Below are 14,378 nucleotides of genomic sequence, written 5' to 3' on the forward strand. Positions count from 1 at the left end.
TCTGATTACGGGAAAACTGGCATTGTGACAGCACACACACAATATATAGTCCCCCTATGTAATACCTCACATTCTACACAAAGATCATCAGTGAAGGATTAGGCTCCACGGTAGTGGGGAGATGCCGGCGATGGAGGGAGGTATGTTCTTGGAAAGCTTGTGCCCCACTCGACACCACAACTTTGCTGACTACTGCAGCAGTTTTTAAGACTGGTCATAAATGATACTGTGTAAGACACATTCAAGGAAACAAAGCTGGAGGGAGGGAGATTTCCAAGCAGTTACTGCACTAATCTTGAAATCAAAAAGAAGGGTAAAATTTGAGACACCTGAAAAAATAAAAGACTGTTGGGTTTGGCCGTGTGAGATGAGCAAGAAGGCAAAGTCCTCTTAACCATGAGATAATACAGGCACGGTACCTTGGGCTTTCTGGTCTATGAAAAGCTATGCAATATGAAGGAAAAAAAAAAAAAAAAAAAGGTGCGCTCCCAAATACAAAAGGTAAACTCGAAATTAGAGTTAATTTTAAAAGCATTAATTTTTTAAAAACACCTAAACAATCTTAACACCAAAAAATATATATCTGATATGGGATACAGCGTTTGCTGTGATGTGAGGGGAGGCCCTCTAAAGGGAGTAGTGCCGGGGCCTACAAACATCTTAAAATAGAGCTAAGAGAAAAAAGAAAAGTGATGTCTTGGTTTCAGACTTATGGACTGACTAAATCATAGTGTCATCAGCGAACAAAGGGAATATAGATGTTACAGCATATTTGGGAGTAAAACTGGTGAGTTCAGTTTTGGACACAATGAGGTTGAGGTGCCAATGGGGCAACTTGCGTTCAAGGACGTGTTCCAAACTTAAGGGCCCATGGTTAACGCAGTAAAAGCATAATGAACGTTGACGCCTGTAAATTATAAAACTGGTTCCCGAAGAAATAGTGCATTACGTTAAAAACGAAACAAACTGATGTGAATTGGGAGAAGCACCAGTTGAAACGGGGACTATCAGATACATCAATACGACTTATTTTCATATTCTCCTTAACACTTCCCTGCTGTACATCTAGCTCAAAGCAAGGAAGATCATATTTTAGCATATAAATTACTCACAATGTGTACTCACAAATTCCCTACTCCCACTACCACCGCTTTTACTCACTACTATTTCTTTTCCATGTGACAATTTTATGGTCATTTTCAATAACAAAAGGAAGGCTGTAGGTTTCCCCAAGACATAGGAGTTAAAACCATTCCCAACAATTTAATCTCCTCTATTCTCTATTCTAGGATTTCCTGGGCTGGAGTGGATGGAAAGTGATTCAAAAATGACAGTTAGGAGTAGCATGAGAGAGGGTGAGAGGGTGGGAAAGGGGTAGAGCTTGAGGGCTTTGGGTGCTACTTTTCTCTACAGCAAACCCTTGACCCTAGGGTGTTTACTGATGTCCTTCAGTGAAAGCTGAGTGACAGCCACGCTAGAAGATGAGTGGCACGATGGCATAATGGAAAGTACCTGAACCTGGCAATGAGGCAAGACTGAGCTCAAATTCAGTTCTGTAACTTACTATGTGATCTCAAAGGGATTTAGGGCAGATGGCAATAAAGGGGAAAGGAAGAAGAGTGTTGTGCAGACACCTGTCTCCCCCTCACCCCCTCCCTTCCTTCTTTGTTATTCTGGTCTGTAAATCTTTACATGTACACTCGTCTACCCTAGACACACAGATGACCAGACTATTTGGAAATGAGGTGCTGCAGAATCCTAGAATTACAAAATGTTATGAGTGGAAAGAGGGAAAAACTGACTTTAGGAAGTTCTGTATGATTTATGCCGAATCAGTCTTTAGTTCATTTAGTGGTAATAAAATAACTATCTGAATTCCCAGCCCAGATTTTTTCCCCCTGTATGTCACAATGTAAACCTGAAGAACAATATAATTAAATAATTGAAGGGGGATTTACACTTTATAATTTGCCATAAAAAGCCGATTTCCACGCATGCAATGAGCTTTATTCTGCAAGTACACAATTAATCCAGAATTCCGTACGAAAAAGTACTGAATTATATTGTTCTCCTTGTCAGAAAGATTAAGTCTTGTGGATGAAATTAAGAGCAGTCCCTGCTCGCTCAAACAGGCGTAAGTGATTGGAGAAAGCATTCGACACGCTCATGTTACAGCAATAACATCATCTTTCTGTTCTCTCCTAGTGGCTACCAAAGGAAATTGTCATGTCTTTGACCTTTTTCTTAGGAAGTTTCTACTTTTAAGTCTTTTCGAAAGAATAGATGAATGAATGAACAAAGACAACGGGTAAATATTCCAGGCCTTTGGAGAGGCAGCAATGTAGAGTGAGTAAGAACACAGACTCTGAAGCCAGGTTATTTGGGTTCACGTATCAGCTACACAAATTATTAAATGTATGACCTTGGCCAAGTTATTCAATCACTAGGTCCTCAGTTTCCTCATCTGCAACGTGGCGATAGTGACAGAACATATATCCTAGAGTTGCTGAGAAGATTAAATGAGGGTCGAGGCGTGACATAAGGTAAGCCCAATGGATAAGCAAGCTACTGTATTACTGTTCTGTTTTTATTGCAGGGTTAATGGAAATATTTGTTTCTGGGCACTGTACTATAAGCTAAGAACAGCCAAAATACTAGGCAAAGTTTAGTTGACAGGGAAGAGCCAAGAGCTCTCAAGAAAAGCTGCTTCAGCCAAAAGCCATCCGAAGAGAAATGATATTGGCTTTAATTTTATGAGTTACAAAGATCTTTTCTTAGCTCCTTTCCTTATTCAAGAAATAGATGGGAGCTGACACAGCAGGACAGACGGGGGAGAATGGGTAAGATGAAATAGAAGAAAGCAGCTACAATAAAAATGCTTTAAAAGTTTTTCAATTCTTAATTACTGAGTGCTACCATTCATGAGGAATTTTTTAAGGGTCTCAAAGCTATTAAAATGGTAATTAGGTCCCAAGAAAACAAGAACCAATTCAATTACATGCTGGATGCTTTTAAAATTTAAAGCCCTCTATTAAGAGGGTTTTAAATGAAGCACAGTTATAATTACAGGTCCACGACCAACCTTAAAGCCAAAGTGTAGGTTCCTGGCTGACGCTGGCTCTCGCGAATGAGGTAACTCCCCTCAGCCACACTCAAGAGCTGGTCTGCTTCTTCTCGGGAGATCATGCCGTGAAACCTAAGAAAAAAGTCATTTCAGAAACTGAATGCTTTCCACCTTTCTCAATAAAGCAAGATAAAACAAAACCCTCCACCTAGACAAAGTACTGCCATATAATCGAAGGGGAGCAGTTGGGTTTAACTCTGCTTGTGTTTCTCTGGGCCTGGCTCCTGGCCAGCTTCTCTGCGGTAACGAGAACCGCACCAAAGTAGTTCTCCAATCCATTTAACAATTGTGAAATCAAAATTCACATCCATCTAAGGGAAGATCAAACCACCTCTCTCAAGAGGACAATTTCCTTCTTATGTAGCCAGCTGACCATATGGACGTACTAAAAAATATACAGAAATGTGTCCCATTTCCTTCCTTCACGCTAGTGGCACCGCTCCAGAATTTTGGCTCACAGTCTATGTTGGCAAGCTGCCAGGACCCTGGGTTGCCCTTAATTGGCATGATTGCCCAATAATGTGCATAATCTGCATCACTGGATACTCAAGCCAAAAGCAAACAACAGGAATACTTGCTTTCGCTCCCTGCTAAAACCCTATTTTTGATTAACGTGGAAAAAAAGCACGAAGGAAAAAACATAAATAACACATTCTTTACACAAAGGCAGTGGATTCATTTATAGCATTCGGACAGGAAACACTGACAAAGAAAGAAAATGTTAGTGGTGACTGCTGATTAATACTAAAAACTAAAAACCACCTTGTATCTGTATGGTGACTTACAATTTACAGAGAACTTACACGGACATTACATCTTTTCAGTAATTCAAGGATAAGTGAACTGAGAGACTGCTCAAGTGAAACCGCAGTTTTTACTGGTATGAAAGAAACAAACGTCATTTGATTATGGAATGATACATTTAAAAGGCCCTGAAACGGCACCTTAATAATTTAGGAACTATACTAGTGGGTAAGTGCTGAGCTTCCGAAGTCTTTCTCGGGGGAACAGTTCTGTCTTTCTCAATTCAAGTCTTAAAACAGTTCATGATACAAATGTTCAAATCATAACAATCAGGGCAGCTAGGTCTGAAAGGAGACTCCAGGAATTTCTTATTCCCATATATTCCTAAGTCCTTCAGAACCAGGTCCATCAGACTCTGCTGGAGGCAAGAAGATGGTAACCTATCCCTGGTGGTTGCACATTCCATTAGATTAGCATACTGGCATTTTGTTTTACGTTGAAATGACATTAATTAATCAAATTAGTAAAATTTAGTATTTATTTGTTTTTAAAAACTCAATTAATTTAAAAGAAAATCTCATTAAAGGACACAAATTTTGGAAAAGAACTTGACAACAGGGTATTTAAAGAACTGTAAAACTGTTCATATCAGTTGAACCAAAATTTCCACCCCAGAAAAAGCTTTATGCGCTAAGATGTTTCTGATGGTGTTATTTTTAATAATATAGTTTAAAAGCAAACTAAATGCCAGAAGCAGCAAAGTGACGAAATCATGGTTCAACTATAAAAACCAGCAGTGGCTCCCCCCAACTTATGTGTCTGTGTTCTAGTCACAAAAGTCTTGAAAACTTAGGCAGAATTTTGAAAACATTTAAAACATTTGCTATATACATCACTGTTTATCTGATACGATCATAAGTCTTGAAAAACAAATGATTTTATTTGAAGAATGATGGGATTCTTCATTTTTAGGTGATTTTTATTTTTCTTTCCAAAGGCCTATATTTCTCTTTTTTATATATATATACTCAGAAAAACTAGTAGGACTTTAAAAATTATTACATTTTTCATAAAATAGAAAAATGCTCATTAATATTAAGTGGAAAAATCAGGCTGTAAAATTGTAATACCTAATTGTTGTAAAACCATTAGGAAGACAGAGCCTCAGAAGGTAATATTTCAAATTGTGAACATTAGTTATTTCTGCACAGCATAAGTTCACTTTTAGAAAATTTGGACAATAAAGAAAAGTGTTACAAAAAGCCACCCATCCCACTGTACATACATGTGTGAATATATATTGATACTTAATATATACATACGCACACAAATATATACATTTTCCTCATACACATCTAGTATTACTTATCTATATGAATTGCATCTGTATTTTAACATCATTCCATACATGCATTTTTCCATGCTATTTTCTTCTCCACACTTCTTTATTTTCCATATTTTCACTAATTAGAAGAATTCTATTTCTAATGAAAAAAACAATTTAACTCACTCAAACTTGAATACCTCCTTCATCTTGCTTTTATTTTTACTAAAAGCATCCATTTACCTGCCTCTCTTACATATTCCAATCTATAAAATGTTTTCTCATAATCCATACTCACTCTCTTCCATAATACTTTGGTCTGTTTTCAACCTATTTGGGAAGAAAAAAAAAAAAGATATTTGTGAAAATGCAAATGTCCACAACCTAACTCAAAATTTTGCATTTTGTATTTGTGGCAAATTAAAGCATATATATATAATTAAAGCATATATATATATAATTATGTATAATAATTATATAGTATAATACTTATATATATAAATATAATTAAAGCATATTCATATATATATATAGTTACACACACATATATATAATTACTCAGCCATAAAAAAGGATGGGATCTTGCCATTTGTAATAATATGGAGATACTATGCAAAGTGAAATAAGTCAAAGACAAATACCATATGATTTCACTTATAAACAGAATCTAAAAAACAAAGTGAACAGACTCTTAAATACAGAGATCAAATTCATGGTTGCCAGAGGGGAACAAAAGGGAGGGGATGGGTGAAATAGATAAAGGGGATAAAGAGGTGCAAACTTCCGGTTATAAAATAAGTCATGGAGATAATAGGGAATGTGGTCAATAATATTGTAGTAAGGTTGTATGGTGACAGATGGTGACTACACTTATTGTGGTGAGCACTGAGTAACCTACAGATTTGTTGAATCAATATGCTGTATACCTGAAACTAATGACATTCTATGTCAATTACACTTCAATAATTTAAAAAAAATAAAAAAATAAAAAAATAAAAATAGGGAGCCTGGGTAGCTCAGTTGTTAAGCAACTGACTTTGAATGAGCTTGAGTCCCACGTCGGGTGAACTCGTACCGTGCTTTGGATGAGCTCCAGCCCCATGTCGGGTGAGCACGAGCCCCAGGTGAGCCCCGCTTCAATCTCTCTCTCTGCCCCTTGTGGGATTCTCTCATTCTATCCCTCTCTCTCTCTCTCTCTGCCCCTTGGTCACTTGTGCCCTCTCTCTCTGTCTCAAAAAGAAAAAATTAAAAAATTAAATTACAAACATTTTAAAATTTTTACTAAAAAATTAAAAATGAAAATAAATATATTTATGCCAATATACACCAATAGAGGAATAAGTAAGCTGATTTATAGTAAATGCACAGCTTGGATTTATAGTAAATGCACAGTAAATGTGTAGCTCTACAGGGACTAACATGAAGAAGTCACCAAGACAAACCATTAAATACAAACATAAGTTAGGAAATAATTATACAGTATGACACCATTTAGGAAAAGCACATTCACATGTAACACTTTAATATATGTTCATAGATATATAGAGTTGTGGAAAAATATATACCAAATTCCAGTGGTTTCCTTCCAGGACGGTTGGGGAGGAAATGAACTGATAGGCCCATTAGAAAAGCAAAAGAGAGGTTTTAGTATTATCTGTAATATAATTTTTTATTTATTTCTTTTTTATACATTAAAATTTTTTCTATTGGAGAGAGAGTGAGCACAAGTGGGGGAGAAGGGCAGAGGGGGAGAGAGAGAGAGAATCTTAACCCAGGCTCCATGCTCCGCATACAGCCCAACATGAGGCTCGATCCCATGACCCTGAGATCAAAACCTGACCCAAAATTAAGAGTCAGATCCTCAACCGACTGAGCCACCCTAGCACCCCTGTAATATAATTTTTAAACAAAGAATGCATTCATGCATTGCTGATATAGCCAATATCACCTTTAAAAAACAGAAATCAAGATTAACTTTTGTGTAATTTAATATTAGAGTCTTGGACACATTAGGATCTATTCCCTCAATGGAGTCCCTCAAATCGTAAGATCTTTGGCTGAAGGTAAAAGCGCTTTATCAAGCCTATGGGAATGAAGTAAAATGAAAGGAAAGTTCTTGAATACACCCTACACATGGATGAAAATTCTCAACAAGTACAAAGTGGCGTGGCTGAGGAACTGGTGGCCATAAATGGTGTAGCAATACAATGGTGTTACAACCCAAAACAAATAGTGATTATGTCCTACATTAAATGCACAATAAGCTTCCACTGATTGCCTAAATAGTCATCTTTGTAACAAAAGTGATTAGGTTTTACATTGCTGAATAATTATTTTGCTTTACTCAAAGATTTTTTGAATTAAAGGAAATTAGGTAACTTCCTTAGGATGATTAATATTACTGTTAAAATATCAACAAGCCCAAAATAAAACTGACAAACCCATTGCACCTTGTCTGCATTTCTATAATGGAAATATCAAATAAAACAAGTTTAAACTAATTCTCTTTCTCTCTTATCTAGATAGTGAAGGGGTTCAGAATATGCCATTTTAGGATAAGGATTATTTTGCACTGAAGGCGATTAAGAAACAGAGAGCATGGAAGAAACAATGAGCCTGCCCCCTTTCCAACTCAAGGCAGGGCAAAAATTTCCCTTTGTAAAGGGAGAGGATAGCTTTACAACAAGGAAGAGATAACAGGGAGAGAAAAACACAATGACTCGGGGAACAACTCTTATCATCTGAGGTGACTTGAGTCTGCATAATAAACCTTACCAAACAACCCTTATTTACTAAACATTTCCCAGTCCCCTTCCCACAACTGACCCTAACCCCTCTAAAGCCCAAAACACTTCTGTCTGGTCTCTTCAGCACACTTTATCATCCTTTGTTCAAGTGGTATAGAAGCCATTGGGTGAAACTGCCTCTTTGGGGTTTTCAATTACCTGCTGTGAGCCCCTCCTCCTGTGTGCATATGAAATAGACCTGTTGTATTGTTTTGCTTTTTTTTTTAAGTTTATTTATTTTGAGAGAGCGAGCAGGGGAGGGGCAGAGAGAGAGGGGGAGAGAGAGAATCCCAAGCAGACTCTAGGCTGTCAGCACAGTGCCCAAAGCAGAACTCCATCCCACGAACTCTGAGATCCTGACCTGACTGAGCCAAAATCAAGAGCTGGACGTTTAACTAACTGAGCTACCCAGCCTCCCCAGAACTTTTCTACTGTTAATCTCTCTTTCGTCAGTTCGATTTGTTGCCCCCAGGCATTGAACCAAAGAGGATAAAGGAGAAGTTTTTCATTCCCTACAACATCATTTAGATTTTTGCTGATGTCTAAGATGTCAATACTTAGGTGGTGAGCTGGAATAGTCTCTTCAAACTCATAGGATAGCATTACTCTGATACATAATCAAATAAAAAAGGGTTCGTAATATAAGTAATGATTATTAATGATCCCAACTGATTTACTTTCAAATACATCAAACTGGGAATCTAAATGCCATATGCAATAACAGAAATGTATTTACATGCTTATACAAACATTTGTATAAGCATAAGCTTCTAAGTTTCTAAAAAAATAATTAAAAAAAATAAAGTTCATAATAGTAGTTGAGGGACTTTTAACAGTCTGACATCAATATGACTAAGTAAGACCTGATTTTAAATTAGTACTTATGTTGAATTATTTGCTTTGCTTTCTCTAATTTTCTGTTTAGTTAACATTTTTTTCATGATACCATATCATGGGTAGGAAAAATGGCAAACAAGGGGAACAAAAAAGATTCCAACTAAAAATAAAAGACGTTCATAAAATGCTTTGTAGCTTGGCTGTCATACCTCAGAGAAAGAAAGTTTTAAGTTAATCTACCATTATTAAATATGACATAAAGTGCAAAGTACAAGAATTCAATAGACGCCATTTTACAATATTTGAAATATCAATGAATTTGTTACATTAACATTTACTGTAGTTTTGTAACTAATGAACTATTTTTTCTTTTTTTAATGATTATTTTTTAATATACAGTATTATATATTTTCTTTACATATATATACATATATATGTATACATATATATACACGTATACGTATATATCTATACGTGTATATACATACAGATATATACATATAGATATATACGTATACGTATATATACATATAATTTGAGAGAGAGAGAGAGAGAGAGAGGGAGAGGGAGAGAAAATCTTAAGCAGGCTCCACACACAGTGCAGAGCCACATGGAGGTCTTGATCCCATGACCCTGAGATCATGACCTGAGTTGAAATCAAGATTTGGATGCTCAACTGACTGAGCCACCCAGCCACCAAGAACTATTTTCTTCATATCTAAAACATTTTAATCAAATTCATCAATCACACTCTTTCAAATTGAAGAAGTCTTATTTCTTTATCTTATTTTCCACAAAAACAAGAAGAGCTTGTTTAATATATGTTTCTTGCTCTCCAAAGGAAATCTGGAAACTGTAGAAATAAACACTAAAAGCATTATATAAATGTTAATTCCCCCCCTCCTCCCCTACAACGTTATAGACTGACCTTTCAGATTAGTTTTTTTTTCACTAAGGCAACTTTATCCCATGACTATAAATCAGAACAGTTGTTCCCCCACCCACAAATTTTTCTAATTTAAATTCAAATTTAAAGAACATGTAATTCTGAAGGCAATGTCACGAGAACAGTGAAGCAGAAAATTCAGAAAATTTCCAAAATGTTTAATGCTGCTCTTTTCTAACAGTGGTATTGACCTGGTTAGAAGTTACAAAAAATCATTATCTCTTTCTTGTTCCCACTGTAAAAATAGTACTTGGAGGCAGGTACTTTAAACCTAGTCTGGAAGTCTATATGATGTTTGTAAAAGTTAGGGTATACATATGTGAAATTGTAAGAAATAACAGAACCCTGGCCAAATATTTACTATTTTTTTCAGGCAGTAGTCTAGAGTACATATATAAAGTCTACACACAAAGTACAAATGTTTACAAGTGTCAAGATTTTGTTTTGCGTTGTTTTTCAAAGTGGCTCAGTTGTTTAGAGACATAGAAGAGGGGAAAAGGGAGAAAAATACACATTTGGTATTTGCTTCCTACAATGGTAGATTCTGAATTAGTAAGTCACTCAGTACTCTAACTTTGGATCTATTTTAGTTTCCTGTATTAGTCAGGCAGGAGGAAAGGGAGAAGGAAGTGAGAGGAAGAACTGGAGGAGGAATCTTACAACCGCTCAAGGACAATCAAAGACTAGAAATGGAGGGGCGCCTGGGTGGCTCGGTGAGTTAAGCATCCAACTTTGTCTCAGGTCATGATCTCGCAGTTCATGGGTTCGAGTCCCACATCAGGCTCTGTGCTCATGGCTCAGAGCCTGGAGCCTGCTTCAGATTCTGATTCTCCTTCTTTCTCTGCCCCTCCCCCACTTATTCTCTCTCTCTCTCTCTCTCTCTCTCTCTCTCTCTCTCTCTCTCTGTCTCTCTCTCTCCCCCCGCCCCCAAATAAATAAACAAATATATACACACATACATACATACATACATACAAGACTGGAACTGGATAACCCGGAAGGATGTGCTACATGTAAACAATGCACAGTTTTCCACTGAAGTACAATTTTTTTTCACTACATTTTCTAAATTACTAGGTTTTTTTGACTGCACTTCATACCACAGAAAATATCAACATGGGTAATAGTTAAGCTTCAACAAGCCATAATAATTTAAACTTACAACAACTTAAAAAAAAAAACAAAACAGTGCCAGCATAGTGGAGGAGTAAGTACACATCAAATAACTACATGGCTGGAAATGACTTCTAGGGAAGAAGTGAGAAAAAAAGAGATCAGAAATGTTATAGAACTTACAAAGACTGTTTAATGTTTTATCCTCCATTAACAGTAAGATAAACTTCTAGGTACCTGCCGCCCTCCTCAGTTCTGTAGCATTCTTGATGATATTTAGATCAAAGTGAAAAGTGCTAAGAGCGCAGCTTCCTTTTCATTGTATTTTAGACTTAGCCAAGAAAACCACTAACCTTCAGCATGCCAAATAGGTTATTTCTCTATTTACTGTCAGATTTCACAAATTCAATGAAGAAAACATATTTACAGGGTTTTTTTTTAAAGCTCTGTAATTACTACTCAGTGACTTGCTAAACACCAGTTATTCAGCTTCCTGATATTAGTTTCTTCTTTTATTAATAGACTGAACTAAAAAAGGATAACAGATAAATTTAAAAACACAAGATTCTTTGTTCACTACTTTCCCACCTTAGATTAAAGCAACTTGTAGGTTTGGGGAATAGAGAGGTAGAAACCACCAATCTGTTTATGTAACAGTTAACGTGGTAAAGGAGCTCTTTTTGGAATTGTAGTTGTGATCTCCAATTTTATAAATATACTTCTACATTGGGGCATCACAGATTGTGACATCAAAGCATATCTTACTACCCAATTGCTTACGAACACTGAATTTTAAACAAGAGCAAAAAATGACACCAAAAAGGGGCCCTTTCAAAAGTAAAATAAGGTGAAAACAGGCTCTGAGTGACAGGCTGATTTTAAAATAAATAGTTGGTTTTGCTAATTCAACAAACAGGACTAGTCAGCATTCATAAAACAATACTTTCCAGCCGCATACTTTAAGTGTTGAATAACGAATGGTCACAACACCCAAGAGATCTATCTATGAGCATGATAACCTATATTTTTAGAACCCGAAGTTCTAAAGCTATATATAGCCTGTCAGCATATAGCAGCAATCAGTTGTGAAGCTACAACTGCAATTCAGGTGCTTTCTTCCCACTTCTGAAACAAACTCTTGTGCTCCCACCCAGCAAAATAAGTCCTCTAAAACAGAGTAAACGTAAAACAAATGCTTTATACCCCCAATTCATTCACATAACCAATGTCTTTATTAAGCACCTACTTATGTGTCAAGCACTGTTCAAGGCACCTGGGACATACTGTTGAACAACACAGACCAAGATCCTACCCCCACGGAGCTTATATTCAAGGAAAAGGATATCGCAATAAACAATAAAGATAATAAGTAAACTACACAGTATGTTACAAAATGAAAAGTGTTATAAAAACAACGTAGAATAAGTAAGAACTGTAAATGCTGGGGGGTTGACAAAGTAGAATTTTAGTCTTTTTTTTTTTTTTCCAACGTTTATTTATTTTTGGGACAGAGAGAGACAGAGCATGAACAGGGGAGGGGCAGAGAGAGAGGGAGACACAGAATCGGAAACAGGCTCCAGGCTCTGAGCCATCAGCCCAGAGCCCGACACGGGGCTCGAACTCACAGACCGCGAGATCGTGACCTGGCTGAAGTCGGACGCTTAACCGACTGCGCCACCCAGGCGCCCCGACAAAGTAGAATTTTAAATACAGTGGCCAGGATGGGCCTTACTGACAAGGGAAGACTTGAGAAGACTTAAAGACTATGAGGAGAAATATCAGAGAGAAGAACATTCCAGAAAAAGGAGTTGGTGCAAGGGCTTGGAGAGAGGAGCACAGTTGGAGTATGTGAAAAACAAGAAGGCTGGTCTGGTTGAAGCAGGATGGGCTAGAGAAGAAGAGACAGGGAAACAGTAGGAGATGAGCACAAAAAAAATAAAGTGGATGGGGAGATTATATAGGGCTTCAGAAGCCCTTGTAAGGACTTGGCTTTTACTCTGGGTGAAATGGGGAGCCACTGCACGGTTCTGAGTAGAAAAGTGACGAGATCTGACTGAAGTTCTAAAAGGAAACTTCTGTGATGAGAGCAGACTACGAGGGGAAAGATCAGTTAAGGACTATTTCAGTTACACAACTGAGAGATTACTGTATGTTGGGGCAGAATAATTTACGATGACAAATTGGCTGAAATATATACCAACTAGACACAACAGAAGTTTATTTCTTGCTTGCATAACATCTCTAATGGATTAGTATTCAGGTCAGGAAGACCAACATCCAAGCAGCTTCCATCTTTTAGCTTTGCCACCATCTTTTCGAGATCCCCTGTTTTTATCCGAATCCAAGCAGAAAGGAACAAACACAGAGGAACTTAGATGGGAAGGTTTAACGGGTCCGGCATTCAAGTTCACTTCTATTCCACAAGAGAACTGTCCTATAGATGAAGACGGAGAGATTTAGCCCAACCAGGTTTCTAAAGAAAGGAAGAATGAATTTGGGTGGGTATCTAGCAGTTCTCACAGTTCATACCCAAATGGCAGCCATGGAAGTAAGTGGTAGGATTCTTGACGTATCGTGCACATATTCTGAAAATAGACCCAGTATGGTTTCCTGATTAATCATGGGTTGGTGAGAGGAAAGAAAAAAAAAAAAAAAAAGAAAAGAAAAAGAAAGAAGAAGAAAAAACCTCAAGGATGCTGCATGGTTTTTGATCTAAGCAACTGGAAGGAACAGCCATTAACCGACACGTGGAAAGCTTTGTTTGGTAAAGCAGGCTTGGGGAGGAGGGTAAAGTTCAGTTCTGTTTTGGATGTGTTATATTTGAGATGACATCAAGGTAGGATATAGAAGAAGCAATTGATTACATGGTCTAGAATTTGGGGAAAGAAGACTGGACTGGGAAATGTAAGTTTTATTAAAACCTGAAACAGCAACCTCACCAGGGAATAAATAGAGGCAGAGAAGAAATGAAGATCAAGGATTGAGCCCTAGAACACCTGAACACTGAAGCCAGGGAGAAGACGAAACAGCAAAGGTGACTGTGAGGGCAGGAGAAAAACCAAAAGGCTGTTGTCCTGGAAATGAAGTGAGGAGAGGGTATCGAGAGTCATCATCTGTACCACGTGCTGCTGACTGGACAAGCAGAACTGGCCATTAGATCGAGCAAACTGGAACTCATTGGTGACCTTGCCTTATGCAGTTCTACGGGAGCGGTAGTGGGTTAACAGCCTGACTGAAGTGGGTTTAAGAGAAAATAGGAGGAGCAGGATTGGAAGCAGCAAGTATAAGTAACAGTTTCAAGTGTTTTCTACAAAGGGGAACAAAGAAATTGGGCAGGGCAGACGGAAAAAGTAGGGTCAAGACAATTCTTTAAGATGGGAGAAATAACAGGATGTTTGTGGGCTGATGTAAAAAGCAAAACACTGCTGATGATAAGAGAGGGGAGATTGCTAGGATTGGGTCCTCAAGGAGATGAAAGGAAACGGAATCGAGTGTAGCGGATGG

General features: G+C 37.4%; 1 protein-coding gene across 3 annotated transcripts in view; it reads right to left on the reverse strand.

Annotated features, from left to right (window-relative positions):
- The window catches only part of CHN1 (chimerin 1), a 207,905-nt gene that overhangs the window by 128,341 nt on the left and 65,186 nt on the right, over positions 1-14,378 (reverse strand). For 2 of the 3 annotated variants that reach the window (XM_045480260.1, XM_045480261.1), the window contains 2 exons: positions 5,491-5,522; positions 3,083-3,196 (listed from right to left, as the gene is read on the reverse strand). In XM_045480260.1, coding sequence (XP_045336216.1) covers positions 3,083-3,196; positions 5,491-5,522 — 146 coding nt within the window. Of the gene's footprint in view, positions 1-3,082; positions 3,197-3,272; positions 3,419-5,490; positions 5,523-14,378 lie in introns of those variants that run through there. The other variant, XM_045480262.1, reaches the window with a different exon arrangement.

This window comes from Leopardus geoffroyi, chromosome C1 (genome assembly GCF_018350155.1).
Source record: "Leopardus geoffroyi isolate Oge1 chromosome C1, O.geoffroyi_Oge1_pat1.0, whole genome shotgun sequence".
Lineage (NCBI taxonomy): Eukaryota > Metazoa > Chordata > Mammalia > Carnivora > Felidae > Leopardus > Leopardus geoffroyi.